The 17,895-nt window shown below is 42.9% G+C and overlaps 2 protein-coding genes across 2 annotated transcripts; one reads left to right on the top strand and one right to left on the bottom strand.

Annotated features, from left to right (window-relative positions):
• Nucleotides 1-1,195: 1,195 nt before the first annotated feature.
• LOC310994219 (uncharacterized protein) lies at nt 1,196-3,216 on the bottom strand. The gene is made up of 5 exons (XM_083982824.1): nt 3,135-3,216; nt 2,426-2,601; nt 2,075-2,154; nt 1,723-1,868; nt 1,196-1,620 (listed from the first exon to the last, which is right to left on the bottom strand). The coding sequence occupies exons 1-5, from the start codon at nt 3,178-3,180 to the stop codon at nt 1,607-1,609; spliced, it is 462 nt and encodes a 153-aa protein (XP_083838950.1). The 5' UTR covers nt 3,181-3,216; the 3' UTR covers nt 1,196-1,606.
• Nucleotides 3,217-8,645: 5,429 nt separating this feature from the next.
• On the top strand, nt 8,646-15,613 carry ilf2 (interleukin enhancer binding factor 2). Its single transcript, XM_083982448.1, has 14 exons — nt 8,646-8,755; nt 9,227-9,286; nt 9,538-9,580; nt 10,125-10,229; nt 10,338-10,415; nt 10,537-10,639; nt 10,913-10,978; nt 11,101-11,217; nt 12,181-12,259; nt 12,376-12,463; nt 12,561-12,622; nt 13,845-13,959; nt 14,041-14,131; nt 15,184-15,613. The coding sequence occupies exons 1-14, from the start codon at nt 8,751-8,753 to the stop codon at nt 15,333-15,335; spliced, it is 1,164 nt and encodes a 387-aa protein (XP_083838574.1). The 5' UTR covers nt 8,646-8,750; the 3' UTR covers nt 15,336-15,613.
• The last annotated feature ends 2,282 nt before the right edge of the window (nt 15,614-17,895 follow it).

Genomic DNA, 17,895 nt, shown 5'->3' with positions numbered 1-17,895 from the left:
AAGCATTTGAGCAAGATTTCACAATGGTGAAATTATATTGCTTCCTTGGTGGCTGTCTTTTTGTTGACACAAGCACTTGTGATAGTGTGTGCCAGGTGAACTTGACCACAGTCTTTAGCAGATGAAACACCTTGACTATACCTGAGTGGAAAGATCATGTGATATAAAATTGTAGTGAACCCAGTGACTGACAAATTTTCTGCTCGATGGAAAATCAATCGCCCCCTTTGTTGAGGGTGTCTTTCGTGTTCATCTTCTTCCTTTGTCAACATTAACTGCTGCAGTTAATAAGGACAGAGATACGTTTGTTTCTTTCGTCTCTGTAACACTTTACTTGACGGATGGGTGCATAGCACATTCATAAGACTTTTCATAAGGTGTTCATAATGCATTCACAGCGGCTTCATGAGGCATTCATACATTGGGTTACATTGCTTTGGAATAACAAACTGGGATTTTTTTTTCAAAATAAAAGTCTCCTAATTGCGCATGGAAATAAATGAACAAAATACCAATATTCAGTATTCTATTGCAATAGTTCATGAAGGCCTCATAAAACAGTCACAAATGCATATCAAAGTCTTTTTTACACCTGGAAGTGGGCCTGGGATTATGAAACTAAAAGTCACGTATGCAGAATTGAGGCATTGTTTGCTTTGTTCAAAGTTGCCACCATATCATTCCAGTGGTAGCATCATTTGCCATTCAGTTATGAATCCTTTGCCAACTGTATAGAAGAGTGACATACAAAGTAACATTCACAAACCATCCATGAAAGATTTACAAATAACTCCTAGCCCTTATGAAGCCTTCACTGACACTATATTGTGAAGTGACATATTCATAAGCTATGAATCATTACAATAGAATGCTGAATATGGGTATTTTGTTCTTGTATTTCCAGGTGCAATTAGGGGACTTTTATTTTGAAAAAAAAAAAAGGCCCAGGTCGTTATTCCACAGCAATGTAACCCATGCTGAGTCATGACTCATGAAGCCGTTGTGAGTGCATTACAAACACCTTATGAAAGGTCTTTTGAATGTGCTATGCACCCACCCTGAGTGTTACCTTGGTCTCTACTGTCTTTTGTGCGGTTAAGAGACTTTCAGTGACTCTTAAATAAGGAGAAAACCTGAAATTTTAAGGGAAAGACTCAATGTTCTTTTGTGCAACTGTTTTTATTTCAAGGAAATGTTAAAACAGGTTTACAGGAAAATTGTCACTTAGGGAATTTTCTTCACAACTGAAACTTCAAAAAGTTATCTCATCAGAATTCACACATGGAGACTTTCAGTATTTTGTGAGAAACATCTGGAAAATGTTGCTTTATTAATCACTTCAGCCTCCAGATCAGATCAAACTTTGTGAAAACATCAGAAACTTTTCTCAGTTATCTTCAGTCATACAGTAAAGTTGGAAATATTGTGGTCCAGGTTGGAATCTGACACACTAAGGTTTATTTTGTCATCCTGTCTTCTTCAGTGGACATCAAGGTGCTGCAGAGCGCCCTCGCCGCCACCCGCCACGCTCGCTGGTTTGAAGAGAACGCCTCTCAGTCCACGTGAGAATGTTTCCTGTTTCCTGTCATACATTTTGATCACTGACCTACAAGGAGTCCGCTATAGAAAAAAGAAGCAAAGAAGAGGGATCAGTTCCAAATGTAGGAGTTCCAACATGAACATAATAACGACTGGGAATATATGAACAACAGTATGTCTTACTGGTTGTGTAGGCCATGTTAAGTTCGAGATTTCCAGCAGCCATTTGGGCGTTTCTCTGAAACAATGACCTGACAACCACTCGATTGATGGAGGGGGTGTTAAAGGCCACAACTGCAAATGCAACAACTGATCCAGTAGATCCAGAGCTGTGAAGGAACAAATGAACACATTAAAGAACAAGTTACAGTAGAGATCCAATAATCAGTTCAATTCAGTGTAAATAACTACATCTACTTCCAAGGCTCCACTTATGGTTTCACAGGGAAATGGAGTCTGTGCTGCACTAGAAGGATTAGTCTCTACATCTAAATCCAGATCCTCCACAAGTGAGTGTTAGTAGTATTGATGATACCTGAAAACCATTCCTTGGACACCAGCATAGGAGTTACTGGTGGGACAACGGGAGTCACCGCATTTATAAACCCCGTTGAACTGTAAAATAAAAACAGAAAATAACAAATACAGATCAGCTTCTTATACTGTAAGACTGAAAGGCAGTTGTAATATCACAGTGTGGTGGTGACAATACTACCTAGTCCCTACTGCAAGAGTAGTGCCACAGCACAGTGACATATAGCACTTCGAACAGTTCCTTGTTTCTCTGTGCTTAATTATTGAGACAGCAGCTAGGAGCCCAACTCTATCAGCAAAAGAAAAACACCTGCAATTTGGTTTTAGATCTTGTGGTGGAAACCAATCTTACCAGGGCATTAACGTCCATGTACATGTCCTTGAATCCCTTAGATCCAGGGTCGCTCAAAGCTGGAGTGAACTTGCGGTTGGTGATCTCAATGCGAATCACATAGCCCCTCTGTAAAGGGCTGAGTGGCTTCACATTGAGACCTTCAGGCAGAGAAACAGCCCCAACAGTCAGCAGACCTGCAGGATTCAATGCGACAGACTCTGTTATTGAATGTTGTGTTTTTGCATACTCTGCTGCCAAAAGCATGAAGAGAAATTAAAATGCTACTTGGGATATTGCAAAATATCAACAGATCAACTTGAGAAACCTATGACCCCACCTGAAGAATAAGTCCTGATGTGATGGTCTGTAACATACACCCCACAAATGACCTTAACAGACATCCATCCATTAGCTATACTGCTTATCATTTTAGAGTCACAGTGGGGGCTGGAGCCTATCCCAACTGAAATGGTGCAAGGTTGAGGTACACCCTGGAGAGGTTAACCTTAATTAACATAACATTAAATTCAGTAGTGACATTTCAGTCAGTTTTAAACCAACATGCAAAGGAACTGGAGTTGGATTTATGTTGAAGCTACTTCTTGTATGTTTCTATTGGCTGACCAGGACAGTGTGAAGTTAGGGAATAAAGACCTGACACTCTAGAAATAGTAAAACAAGGACCAGTCATCCCTGCTACATCTTTCATTAAAGTAAAATTTATTACCTGAAATGGCCAGTAAGCACAGAGTGCTGCTCCCCAGTCGTACCATGGTGAGATCCAGTTGGTGAACTTTAGCCCTGCTCTGGTGATATCCAGGATCTTCCTATTAGTGGTGTTGAAGTCTGTCATGTCCAGGCTTTTATTCAGTCAGGATAAGAATGGGCAGGGATCAGAGGCTTGTCCACAACTGAATCATATCTCCTATTCAGAAAAAAGGAAATGAGCTTCACATACACCCTCACTGTTTACTTTGGTTAGGAAATGGGGATTAATTTAGTTTTTAAGACATCCGTGTGTTGCACAAACTTTTTACTGTTATTGTGCAAGGGTGAGGTACACCCTGGAGTGGTCGACCTTGATAAACACAACATTAGATTCAATAGTGACATTTCAGTCTCTTGTAAACCAGCAGAATAAAGACCTGACGCTCTTGGAATAACAAAATATGAATCAGTCACCCTGTGAACAGGACATGTAGATTATAGAATGTAGTTTGAACAGCCCTGCTACATCTTTCATTAATTCAATAAAACATCTTACCTGAAATGGTCAGTAAGCACAGAGTGCTGGTCCACAGTCGGCCCAGTCGTACCATGGTGAGTTGGAGTTGGTCAACTTGAATCCTGTACTGCTCTGGTGATATCAAGGACCTTCTTGATTTGGTGTTGTTGTCTGGTCAGGGTTTTATTCAGTCAGGATAAGAATGGGCAGGGATCAGAGGCTGGTCTACAACTGAATCATATCTCCTCTACATTGTTCAGAAATCAAGGAAATTGGCCTCAAATTCACAATCGCAGTTTACTTTGGCTAAGAAATAGAGCTTTGTTCTTAAGACATCCGTGTGTTATGCAAACCTTTTACTCAAAGTATAATTTAATCTTTAGTTTACTTTGACAACAACATGTGGGAAGGGCCTGTTATATACCTTGTCAGAACAAGGTTTTCCTCATCAGAAGATTAAAGCATTTGACCAAGCTTTCACAGTGGTGAAACTATACCGTTTGCATGGTGACTGTCTGTTTGTTTATATTAGAACGTGTGATAGTGTTTGTCAAGTGTGCCAGCCTCCTGGTGTTTCGATGTGAACTTGACCTCCGTCTTTAGCAAATAGTTAAGAAATGTTAAACACGTGAGTGACCCACCACATGGGCATGAAACACCTTGACTATACCTGCGTGGAAAGATCATGCGATTTGAAATTGTAGTGAACCCAGTGACTGATCCAACTCTTGACTGCTGGACACATTTTCTGCTCAAACCTTGGATGGAAAATCAATCACCCCCTTTGTTGAGGGTGTCTTTTGTGTTCATCTTCTCCCTTTGTCAACATAAACTGCTGCAGTTAATAAAGGCAGAGATAGCTTAAGTTTTTTCTTTGGTCTCTGATTTATTTTAAGCGATTAAGTGACCTTAAGTGATTCTTAAGGTTCCACTTATGGTTCTTTAATAAGGAGAAAACTTGAAATTTTAAGAGGAAGACTTAAGGTTCTGTTGTGCAACTGTTTTTATTTCGAGGAAATGTTAAGACAGGTTTACAGGAAAATCGTCACTTAAGGTGTTTTGTACAACTGGCCCCAGACACTTCAAAAAGTTATCACATCAGATTTTATACATGGAGACTTTCAGTTTTTGTGGGAAACATCTGTAAAATGTTGCTTTATTAATCACGTCAGCCTCCAGATCAGATCAAACTTTGCGAACATCAGAAACATTTCTCAGTTATCTACAGTCATACATGTACACAAGCTGGAAATGTTGTGGTTCAGGTGTCCAAGGTCAGAGTCTGAGACATTGATTTTTTTTTTTATGTTATTTTGTTTTATGTTTTTATGTTATGTTTTCTTCAGTGGACATAAGATGCTGCAGAGCGCCTTTGCCGCCATCTTCTGCTGGTTTGAAGAGAACGCCTCTCAGTTCACGTGAGGATGTTTCTTGTTTCTTGCCAATTCCATTACATTGTTCCCTATAGAAAAAAACAGCAAAGAAGAGGGATCAGTGACAAATGTAGTGGTTCCAACATGAACATGATAACAACTGGGAATATATGAACAAAAGTATGTCTCACTGTTTGTGTAGGCCATGTTAAGTTGGAGATTTCCGGCAGCCTTTTCGGCATGTCTCTGAAATAGTGCCCAGGCAACCACTTGGTTGATGTTGGTGGTGTTAAAGACCACAACTGCATTTGCAATCACTGATCCAGGGCTGTGAAGGAACAAATGAACTCATTAAAGAGCAAATTTCAGTAGAGATCCAATAATTGGTTCAACTCAGTGTAAATAACTACATCTACTTGCAAGGTTTCACTTATGGTTTCACAGGGAATTTGAGTGTGCTGTACTATCATTCGTCTCTATATCTATATCCAATTTCTCCATGAGTCAGTAATTTGTAGTACTGATACCCAAAAGCTATTGCTGCAACGCCTCCATAGAAGTCCTTGGTGGAACAGTCACTGCATTTGAAGACCCCGTTGAACTGTAAAATAAAGACAGAAAATAACAAATACAGATCAGGTACAGGTACCGGTACAGGAGACTTTATTGATCCTCGAAGGGCAATTCAGTTTCTACAATCCACCATACACAGTCAATCACACACAACCTGACACACATAGCAGAGGTAGCATGATGGAACGTGGGGATCAGCTTCTAAAGACACAGGTAATATCACAATGTAGTGGTGACAGCACATGTACTACCTAGTCCCTATGCAAGAGTAGCGCCACAGCACAGTTACATGGCAAACTGAGCAGTTCTTTGTTTCTCTGTGCTTAATCATTGAGACAGCAGCCAGGAGCCCAACTCTTATCAGCAAAATAAACACATCTGCCAATCAATGGTTTTGAAGGAAACCAATCTTACCAGGGCACGAACAACCTTGTACGTGTCCTTGAATTCCTCAGTGTCCTGGTGGACCAAAGCTGGAGTGAACTCGCGGTTAGTGATCTCTACGGGGATCAAGAAGGCCCTCTGTGTTGGGCTGAGGAGCTCCACGTTGAAACCTTCAGGCACATCAGGAACAGCCCCAACAGTCAGCAGACCTGCGGGATTCAATGGGACAGATTCTGTTATTGAGTGTTGTGTTGTTGCATTCTGCTGCCAAAAGCATAAAGAGAGCTGCATTGAGATGATGGTCTGTAACATACATCCTATAAATGACCTTAATATCCATCCATCCATTCGTGCATCCATTAGCTATATTGCTTTTTCATTGTAGAGTCACAGTGGGGGCTGGAGCCAATCCCAACTGAAATTTTGCAAGGGTGAGGTACACCCTGGAGAGGTCAACGCTAATAAACACAACATTCAAATTTAATAGTCACATTTCAATCTCAGTTTTAAACCAACACGCAGAGGAACTGGAGTGGACATTAATGTTGAAGCTTCTCCCTGTGTTTCTATTGGCTGACCAGGACAGTGTGAAGATAGGGAATAAAGATCTGACACTCTGGGAATAACAAAATATGGACCAGTCCCCCTGTGAACAGGACATCTGACTCAAAATGATGCAAATGTCGATTAGATAGAAGTTTGAATGGCGCTGCTACATCTTTCATTGATTCATTCAAATTTCTTACCTGAAATGGTCAGGAAGCACAGAGTGCCGGTCCACATTTGGCCCAGTCGTACCATGGTGAGATCGAGTTGGTCTGGTGCTATCAAGGACCTCCTGATTTGGTGTTGAAGTCTGTCATGTCCAGGGTTTTATGCAGTCAGGATAACAATGGGCAGAGATCAGAGGCTTGTCCTCAACTGAGTCATATTTCAGAAATAAAGGAAAATGAGCTTCACATCCAACCTTGCTGTTTACTTTGGCTAATAAATAGCTTAATTTGGTTTTTAAGACATCCGTGTTGCGCAAACTTTATATTACAATTATTATTCAATCTTATTATTTTATCGTGTACTTTGACAACAATGTGTGGGAAGGGCTTGTTGAATACGCCTTGTCAGAGTAAACTCTCAAACTAAAAGTCATGTTCATCCTGTTGGCAGATGTCCTAACTCACCAATGCCACGTCTCATCGTGTAAGCAAGCTCCAAATTTGGAGTGTTTTCTAGAATCTCTTGTTGTTGGGTGCTGCTAGTTAACAGAGGGTTGTGGATTACTGTGTTATCATGTTAACATTGGTCTTATATCTGAGTAAGTCTGATTGTGAAGTGTTAAATATTTTAGAAGAATAGTCTGACTGACAATAATTACACTGATCTGACTGGACCAACACTACAGACCTGTTGGAGATATCTCAAAACCAGCCCCACGACAGGCAGTTAATAAACTAAGACTTGCTGCACAGGGAAGATGGTGAAAATATAGGTGGACAAAAAAAGCACTAAGCTTGCTTCAGGCACTCACTTGCTATAAGGAGGATGGTTAGGCATAATCATAAAACAATAGTAAAACGAAGGTTTTGACCAGCATGGTCTTCAGGGCGTGGCATTAGAGAACCAGAGCTCCACGTAGGAGTCCCTTAGGCACAGTGGGTGGCTTTTTAGAGGCTTCACTTCACCGGCTGTTGGCAAACAGACAACTTACAAGGTATTATGTCTTAGTTAAAACCAGAACGAAGCAGTAATACCACATAAAACACACACACCAACAACCGCCATGAATTCCTTTAGAGTAGTGGTTCTCAACCAGCGGTCCGCGCCCACCTAGTGGTCCGTGGTGTAATTTCAAGGGGTCCGTGAAAATAAATATAAATATCTCTTAAAAAAGATATGGCATTTATAGAAATGGCATTATTTTATTCAAATGTGACTGAGACCTTGATCTACCTAAACTACAGAGGGTAACATGAATAAATGTCCTGTTTTGTCAAATATTTCTGGAAACTGCATAACTATGCTGTTGTGTTACATCCCAACTCAAAACTCACCTGTTCCGACTTGCTCGTCACATCTAAGTCACTGCACTTGTTTTATAATTTCATTGATTTTTTTCCCTTGGTGCTTTTATGCTGTGTTTTTAATATTTTATATGTGCTGTTTTTTATGCTGTGTTTTCTGCACTATTATTATGAGATGTTCTGATGTTCTGTATGTAATTATTTTCTGTGAGGCGACCTTGAGTGCCATGAAAGGCGCCATACAAATAAAATCTATTATTATTATTATTCCAAGAAGCTACTGCATAAGTATGATTTTTTTTTGTGAAAGTTACAACTGAAAGCTCATATTTGCCTCAAAGAGTGAATAAATGCCATAATTCAATTTAAAATGCAGTTTCTATATCACATTGCACCCCCCAGATCGGAGGTGGTGGTGAAGGGGGCTCAGGGTTGAGAACATGGATGTATTATTATTATTATTATTATTATTATCTTATAATAGATCCAATACATCCAGATGTATTATTATCTTATAAAAGATCCATGGTTGAGAACATAGGGTTGAAAACCACTGCTTTAGAGGAAAATAGCAACACACGGGTCCGGCTGCTGCAGTCCCCGCTGCGGGACACTAGGTGGCGGTGGAGCGTCTGACGCACCGGAAGTCGGCCGCCGGCAGCACCGCAGAAGAGGAAGCAGCCAGAGCAGCAGCCGCAGCAGGTCCACCGAGGGACGGTCAACAGTTCTCCTTATTATTTCCACTGTAAATTGTCAAAACGTCGTACGCAATGAGGTAATCATCCCTAAACATACTGAATATCAAATTCGTTATGCTTTTTTATTTTTATTTTAAGTTTTGTGCGTAGACGTTAGCTGATGTTGGTGTGTGTGCTAGGAAGCTACTGCGTGTATTGTTTGAGCGCTGCCCCCCCCAGCTAACACATTAGCCGGATAAAACATTCATAATACGTGCGTCATAAAATGTTTTAAGGGTTCATACCGTTAATCTTAAGTATTTAAGGTCTTTTACTATCATGCAAATCATTCAACCACCGTCCGGTTGGCTAATGTTAGCTAGCACCGCCTTGTCGGGAGAATGAATGGACCCCCACTGTTGTAGCGTTATGTACGGGAGCCGAGTAGCTCATCTTCCGCTTTGTTAGATGAGTTTTTTTGTATTAATCTTCGCTTTGTGGTGAGATCAAATAATCAGAGGCTTCATCATAGCTGACCCCCTTGTCATGTTGTTGTGTTTGTTATGCAGAGGGGACCGCGGCAGGGGTCGGGGAGGCCGCTTCGGGTCCCGTGGAGGATTGGTACAGGGGTGAGTCCAGCCTCCGAGCTGCTGTTTGCTTCTAATTATCACGACTGAAAAGCTTTTTTTTTGTGTGCGTGTGTGTGTATGAGACTCATCATAGTCCTACAAAACTGTAGAGTCCTGGTTGCTGCACATCTCAAATCCACCATCAGCTGTGTTCAGATGAATGAATCTCTACAGATACATCCTCTGTCTACTGCTCTACTCTGCTTTTTATAAACCTATAATCTGCTCCTCTGCTCTTCCCTCCTGCTCAGGTACCGGCCATTTGTACCACACATCCCATTTGATTTCTATGTGGTGAGTTAAAAAAAAAAAAAGTATTCCACTCTCTCTCTCTTTTTCTATGTTGCCACAAGTTTTTTTATTGTCGCCTTGAATATACTGTTGTTGGATCAATATTGATGTTGAGCATCTAGTTCTTCTCTCTACTTTTCAGTGTTGTGATGATGTCACTTCCTCTAATTATTGTAAACACCTGTGATCAACCAATTGCACTGGTGTACTGAAGTATTAAAAAAGGAAGCCACACAACAATTGAAAAATGTGGGTTCCTGATGAAAGTCAATAGAAACATTAACCCAATAAACAGAGCGTTGATGTAAGTTGTGATTTAGCAGTGGATTTGTCCCAGCTCCTCCCTTTTCAAGAGAATGTGCATGCCGATTAAGCCTTGATAGTCGATCCATTATTATTATCAGTGAGCTCAGGTGTTGAGGAGGATGTTTTGTGAACATTGACTTCGCCTGAATATCACCACAGTTATGTCGCCTTAAATGAAACTGACACTAGCTTTAGTGTATTACTGAAGCGCTGAAGCAGACTGTTGTTTATTTGTCACTAGTGTGAGATGGCGTTCCCCAGAGTGAGACCCGCACCGGATGAGACGGCTTTCAGCGAGTGTCTGCTGAAGAGAAACCAGGACCTGAGCCCCACTCCTGCAGAACAGGTCGGTCCAAGACCAGCACAGAGCCCAGACCAGTCTCTCATCAAAGCCCCCGTTGTTGTTGTTGTTTAATTAACAGAGATCTTACTGCTCTCTTCCTCCTGCTTCTAGTCGTCCATCTTGTCCCTGGTCACAAAGATCAATAACGTCATTGACAACCTGATCGTTGCTCCCGGCAACTTTGAAGTGGTGAGTCATTTTTCTCTTGTACAGCATGTTACATCTGTTGTTTGATACATGTGTTGACATAAAGTTTTTTTGACCACGGCAAACATCTGGTCACATCTGTCACCGCTGTGTCTCCTCGTAGCAAATTGAAGAGGTCCGTCAGGTGGGCTCTTACAAGAAGGGCACCATGACAACAGGACACAACGTCGCCGACCTGGTTGTGATCCTCAAGATCCTCCCAACACGTGAGTCATCGCAGCTGTTTATACACTTGAGTATTTAAAGGGATACTCCACCCAAAATCAATAATTCACCAATTTTTGAGTAGAAAATTGGTGAATTATCAATTTTGGGTGGAGTATCCCTTTTAAAGCCTTTGATATGTTGGTGTCTGATGAACTGGCAGCCCGGATTTTATTTTCAAAACTACCTTAACACTTTTTTCCGGGTCAGTGCCATAAGGGAATTGGCTGTAATATCCAACTTCATTCATATAGATGTTTTTTCCCCTGTTACAGTGGAGGCGGTCGCTGCCCTGGGCAACAAAGTGGTGGAGACCCTTCGTACACAGGACCCCACCGAAGGTAACATGTAGTGATGTCACAGAGTCCAGTTTAAACCCCCAACCCGCCAACATCATTATGAAACATCTTGTAACACGCTGATGTGATGTGATGGGACTAACAGCTGACTGTGTGTGTTTCAGTGCTGTCCATGCTGACCAATGAGACGGGATTCGAGATCAGTTCGGCCGACGCCACTGTGAAGATCCTCATCACCACCGTGCCCCCCAACCTGCGCAAGCTGGACCCCGAGCTGCACCGTATGAGCACACACACACACACACACACACACACACACACACACACACACACACACACACACACACACACACACACACACACACACACACACACACACACACACACACACACACACACACACACACACACACACACAGACAGTAGTCCATCATGCATCACTGGAGCTGCTTAGATAAAGTATCTTAAAGGCGACCTATTGAGCTTTTCGGACTTATAAATATGTTTAAAGTTATAGTTTAACATTTTGGCAAATTGGCCAATTTCCATAATCCCTATAGTCATAGCAGTAGGTTTGTGACCTTTAATTGTCGGTGCAAGCTATTTTTAGAACGGCGGAGTAGAGCCGTAAGCTGCTCAGAGCTACGCTACGGAGGCTAATGGGATTTCTTGGTTTCTCTCATCAAACTCATCAAATACACAATCCAACAACTCCAAAACGCTCTCGTGGACAAGTTGTAACCTGCACATTCACCACGCTATGAGATAATAACAGAACGTTACCAGACAGAGTTGTTTTAGAGGTAAATTCATGCAAAACCGCTGATGCGCATTCCTGTTGAGTATGGAGTTTTTTATCGATCGAAACTTTCAATAGTTCTCTGCTGGGGTCCAATATCACATTAAAAGCCCCTGAAATTAGCAGAATAGGTCCCCTTTATTTGATACTTTAGGTTTAAATTCACCTTTGTTTAAGGATCGCACAGAATCTGTTTAAAGGAATTCTTAGTTGAGGAAAAAAGGTATTTGCAGCAGATTTCACACATGGGGCGTTTCAGTGTTTTGTGGGAAACATCTGGATCATCCCTTTAGTTTCACGATGTTTGAGAAACGTTTCTCAGATATCTATACTCCGTTCACCTGCCTGAGGGTCTGGTTGTGTTGTGGTGTGTTGTGTTGTGGTTGAGGCGTCCCGGTCGTAGTCTGAGACACTGAAGTTTAAGTTTTCCTCCTGTTTTCCTCAGTGGACATCAAGGTGCTGCAGAGCGCCCTCGCCGCCATCCGCCACGCCCGCTGGTTTGAGGAGAACGCCTCTCAGTCCACGTGAGGATGTTTTACCGTTTTCCAACTCCACAGCTGAGTTCTTCACCGACATCAGCACCGACGCTCATCTGTCTGTGTGTGTGTTCGTTTGTTTGTTTGTGTGACGTCACCTTCAGGGTCAAAGTGCTGATCCGCCTCCTCAAGGACCTGAGGCTGCGCTTCCCTGGATTTGAACCCCTCACCCCCTGGATCCTGGACCTGCTGGTGAGTCCCGAGCCGCGACCAGAGTGAGGACCATGTGAGGCCTGTGATTGGTTGGTGGTCTGGGTCGGTGAACTGTGTGTGTTTGTGTGTTTTCCAGGGCCACTCTGCGGTGATGAACAACCCGTCCAGGCAGCCGCTGTCCCTGAACGTAGCCTACAGGTGAGTCCTCGCTCTTCTCGGGTCTCATGCTCGCCACTCTCCTGTGTGTGTGTGTGTGTGTATGTGTCTGAGCTGTGTGTTGTGTTGTCGTGTTTTTTTGTTTTTTTTAACTTAATTTTTATTTAAAGAGATAGTTCACCCAAAATAGAAATTTCACTCATTATCTACTCACCCTCGTGTCGACTAAGGGCTGGGAGAAGTTTCAGAGTCCTCCGTGGCTTCTCTGAGTTACAGGGGCTCTCGGCGTAGCAGTGCATGTCCATATAACGGTTGCAAATGGATACCAACTGTCTTCGTAACAAAAAGACACACCAAAAAACATCCAAATACCTCCATGCTGCTCGTATGTCCGTCTTGTATTGAAGCCCCGAAATGCGGAATTATCCCGAAAAAAATTAAATAAAACTATTTTTCAAGCTTGTTTGTAGCGGAAGCTCCTCTTCCCAGTTCGTCCAAATATGACGAACCGGGAAGAGGAGCTTTGAGAAGCTTCTGCTACAAAACAAGCTTGAAATATAGACTTAAAAAAAAATTGGGACTATTTCGCATTTCGGGGCTTCAATACAAGACGGACATTACATACGAGCAGCATGGAGGTATTTGGATGTTTTTTGGTGTGTCTTTTTGTTACGAAGACAGTTGGTATTCATTTGCAACCATTATATGGACATGCACTGCTATGCCGAGACCCCGTGTAACTCAGAGAAGCCACGGAGGACTCTGAAACTTCTCCCAGCCCTTAGTCGACATGGGGGTGAGTAAGAGTGAAATTTCTATTTTGGGTGAACTATCCCTTTAAGTTTCATTCAAAATCATGTACAGAATCATAATCATCATATGTGCTGTTTCATACAAGGTAACAGTTATGGTACAACAAAGGAGACGGGGACTACAGTGACAAAGAAAAATATAAAATAAAATAAAATAAAATAGAATAAAACAAGATGGAATAAAATAAATACAATTATATCAGTATACCCATAGCAGGGCTCCACCTTTTAGTGAATATATGTTTTTGGAGCCTCAGGGAATATGTTATTTGTTCCATTTGATATATTTCCTTTATTTTTTCAGTCCACATATTGTGTGTTGGAGGGTCAGGCTTCAACCACCTTACTGTAATGCATTTAATTGCTGTTGCTAGTAGTATCTATAAGAGATATTTTTTGGCTCTTCCTTCCATACCTCTTGGTAATAGTGTTGGTGTTGTTGTGTTTTGAAGGCGCTGCCTCCAGATGTTGGCTGCTGGGCTCTTCCTGCCCGGCTCCGTGGGCATCACCGACCCCTGCGAGAGCGGAAACTTCAGAGTGCACACCGTCATGACCCTGGAGCAGCAGGTAGGTCCAAGTCCAGGAGGCGTAGAACATGTTACAAGCTCATGTCTGAGTGTGTGCTGATGCTTTTGTGTGTGTGTGCAGGACATGGTGTGTTTCACAGCTCAGACGCTGGTCAGGGTGCTGTCTCACGGAGGCTACAGGAAGATCCTCGGCCTGGAGGGAGACGCCAGCTGTAAGAACATGTTTCCTCTTTTCATATATGAACGTTTAGACCAGGGTCCGGTGGTAATACGGTAATAAGGTATTCTGCAGCATCTTAAAAATAGCAACGGTATCCGTTTCATTACCGTCATTTTAAAAAATTGCAACGCGCTCATAAAGGGGCCCTGATATAATATTAAAGGGATAGTTCAACATTTTTGCAAATTGGCCCATTGCCATAATCCCTATAGTCATAGCAGTAGGTTCGTTACCTTTAATTGTTGGTGCAAGCTACTTTTAGAACGGCGGAGCAGAGTCGCTACGGAGGCTCATGGGATTTCTTGGTTTCCCTCATCAAACTCAATCCAAACAACTCCAAAACGCTGTCGTGGTTCCCGACAGGATTTGTATGAATTTACCTAAGAAAAGAAAAACACAACTTCTGCAAAAACCTTGACTAGATTTGAAGCACTATGGTGCCATAGTAACCATGTGTGTCTTATTTTAAGCGGTGCCATCCACTTGCACTTATTTTTGTTATAAGCAATCTGTTGTGTAAAAGTTGTTTGGTTTTTGTTTCGGTATTCTAATGTGGTGTTTGGTGACTCCGTTTCTGAACAATAGGCTATATGCCGCTGGCTGAAATCCAGGAAATAGTGGTACTTCCTGGTTGGTACTTTCTGAATTTCAGCCAGCCAGGTGTGTCTGATTATTGTTTTTGAGGTCAGACACACCGGGATTAATCAGTTTGGCCAATCATGTACAACAGGAAATAAAGGAGCTGGCTGAAATTCAGGTAGTACCAACCAGGAAGTACCACTACTTCCTGGATTTCAGCCAGCGGCATATAGCCTATTGGTCACGGTAATACCGTATACCCTGGGAAAATGTGGAGGAGGTCTAATGTTAGTAAAATTTGGAACCGCTGAACCCTAATTTGGATTTAGAGCAGCTTAGACAGTTAACGTGTTTCTTACAGGTGAAATGTGCAGAAACACAATCAGCTGACACCACTAACAAACAGGTAGAAACACACACACAGTGTCCCACTACACATCCTCCAGTAACTATCTGTCGTTGCAGACCTGGCTACAGAGATGTCCACGTGGGACGGCGTCATCGTGACGCCCTCAGAGAAGGCGTACGAGAAACCTCCGGAGAGGAAGGAGGAGGAAGACGAAGCTCTGGAGGAGGGCGGAGACGGAGAGGACGAGAGCATGGAGACCCAGGAGTGATGATGATGAGGAGGAGCTGCGGTTGGAGCGTCTCTACACTCTCCTCACACAACTCTTTGTGTGTGTGTGTGTTTGATCTAGAGTCCTAACAGCCGTCGCCCTGCTCTCTCTCTCTCCACAGCGGATGCTGGTAATTTTTTTGAAAACGCAGAGACCTGGTCCCTGATGAGTCAGAGAAACAGCTGGACTCGTTTTTATTTTATTGTCACATTTTTACTTTCATGTGTTGTTTGTATTTTGTCTTTGTAACAGTTACAGTAAAGTTTTTTTTAAATTGAGCTGCTGTTGTCGTTTATGACCGGACACACACACACTCTTCAAACCACACGGGTGCAAAAACAACAGGTGTTAACTCATTGAGTGCCAACCACGTAATTTCTCGTTTTTCGTTCCCATGCGTTGAGTGCCGAAAACGTAATTTTACGTTTTTTGCTTTTTTTTTAAATTATGAAAATAGACACTTTAATACACATTATATGTAAATTTGGGGACTCTACGACGAGGAGAACTGAAATAGATGACGATCAAAGTCACATGACAGCTCATGATCTGGAAGTTTTTATCATAACTCGGCTTCTGCAAACGAGTTCTGCATGCAGATGCAGCGCAGCTGCTCTGCTCTCACCCGCGCTGCTGCTCCAGCTGCTCGAACTGCTCGGAGCTGAACCAGGAAGCTCTCAGCCGACAGTCCGCCCGGTCTTCAGCTGGAGCAACACCGTGTCCTCCCCAAAGTCCTCCCGCGGTAAAATCTGATGGTCTCTGGACCAAAGCAGACCGGCATCACCGACCCGTACCACAGAAGGACCGCGACCACCGGCGGGACCGGTCTTCCCGAGCCGCGGTGGCCGACTGACCCTCACGTTCCGCGGTGAGAAGCTGTGACACGGCACGGTGCGTCTGTGTTATTGTTGTTTAGTGGCGCCCCCCCCGCCCCCGATGGTGGTTTTGTGAATAGAACAACAACTGTTGTATATATTTATCTTATACGAGCCCTTTGATCCAGAAATGCGAGTGTCAGAAGAGCGACAGACACAAACAGCGCACCTTTCATAAAAGACGCTCTATCTCCTTTTCTAGAAAAAAAGGAGGGATTTTGGTGAAACCCAGCCATGTTTAGCTTGACTTTTCTCAGGAACAGAGGCACGTAGAAACAAACGGTTTGTGGCCACTTGAAGCATTAAGGTAAACCTTTCAATTGAGCCACAGTATGTGTTGGTGGCAATAATATAGAATACACTGTGGCTCTACATAAAAAGTCAAAAATGGTCTAAATTGCCGGTACACTTGACTAAAACTTTGGAAAGGAGCGCGGCACTCAATGAGTTAATGGGGGGAAAGGTTGGGACATGATGGTTAAAGGGATAGTTCAACATTTTTACAAATTCTCCCATCGCCATAATCGTAATAATCTGTCGTAGCAGTAGGTTCATTACCTTTAATTATCGGTGCATGTTGTTTTGAGATCAGCGGGGCAGAGACGTGAGCCGCTCAGTGAACACAATGGAGGTGAACGGTACAGGTCCCCTGTCCCTCATCAAACTCATCAAATACACAATCCAACAACTCCAAAACGCTCTGGTGGAAAAGTTGTGACCTGCACATTCACCACGCTATGAAATAATCATGTAACATTACAAGACAGAGTTGTTTTGGAGGCAAATGCAGCCGAAACTACATCCCAGACACGGCTGCTGGGCAGAGTGATTTCAAAAGAGCAAGTAGTTCAGAGTATTTGCTTCATGTGTCGAAATGTTACATAATTATACATGATTATTTCATAATGTGGTGAATGTGCAGGTCACAACTTGTCCACCAGAGTGTTTTTGAGTTGTTGGATTGTGTATTTGATGAGTTTGATGAGGGACAGGGGAGCTGTACCATTCACCTCCATTGTGTTCACTGAGCAGCTCACGTCTCTGCCCCGCTGATCTCAAAACAACATGCACCGATAATTAAAGGTAATGAACCTACTGCTACGACTACAGGGATTATGGCGATAGCATTTGACCAAAATTTTGAACTATCCCTTTAAGGGGGCTGCTTGACCTGAGGAGAGGGGAAAGTTCAAAACCAGATCTGAAATACAGTGACTTTATTCAGACCGCTGCTGAAGGGACCGCTACAACATGCAAACACTAGGTTGGCATGGCAACTGATGATGCGAGCTACTATTTCAACTGGGTATAAAACGATCGCTGCGACAGGACCAGGACCCCCCAAGGGGCCTCGTTTATTTTTATCCCAAACATTTATTTGGACTTTAGTCAATTACTCATGTGTCCACGACGTCAGCTGCTTCCTGTCAACAGTCGGGGGTCTGACTGCATCATAAGGTCACACCCTCGACCCCACAGACTGACGAGGAGGAGGAGGAGGGGGGGGGGGGGGGGCTGACTGGTGGTGTCACAAGAGGAGTCTCTTCATTAAACCCAGACCCAGTCCAGTCCAGTCAGGCAACAGGGGGGCGTCCTGGTTCTCGGGGGGGTTATGTAATGAGAGGGGGAGGCGATGAGGTCACAGTAGGGCTGTTCGATTTCGCCCAAAAATAAAATCTCGATTT

This window comes from Trachurus trachurus (genome assembly GCF_905171665.1).
Source record: "Trachurus trachurus genome assembly, chromosome: 11".
Classification (NCBI taxonomy): domain Eukaryota; kingdom Metazoa; phylum Chordata; class Actinopteri; order Carangiformes; family Carangidae; genus Trachurus; species Trachurus trachurus.
The sequence above is the reverse complement of the archived record's forward strand: the minus strand, read 5'-3'. Positions and strand labels throughout refer to the sequence as shown.

Excerpts from the sequence above, each read along its gene's own strand:
- LOC310994219 (XM_083982824.1), bottom strand. The coding sequence starts at position 3,180 with ATGGTACGACTGGGGAGCAGCACTCTGTGCTTACTGGCCATTTCAG. Across the intron at positions 2,155-2,425 it reads ACATGGACGTTAATGCCCTG|TTCAACGGGGTTTATAAATG; the intron begins GTAAGATTGGTT and ends TTTATTTTACAG. Across the intron at positions 1,869-2,074 it reads GTCCAAGGAATGGTTTTCAG|CTCTGGATCTACTGGATCAG; the intron begins GTATCATCAATA and ends GTTCCTTCACAG.
- ilf2 (XM_083982448.1), top strand. Across the intron at positions 9,287-9,537 it reads CGTGGAGGATTGGTACAGGG|GTACCGGCCATTTGTACCAC; the intron begins GTGAGTCCAGCC and ends CCTCCTGCTCAG. Across the intron at positions 10,416-10,536 it reads CTCCCGGCAACTTTGAAGTG|CAAATTGAAGAGGTCCGTCA; the intron begins GTGAGTCATTTT and ends GTCTCCTCGTAG.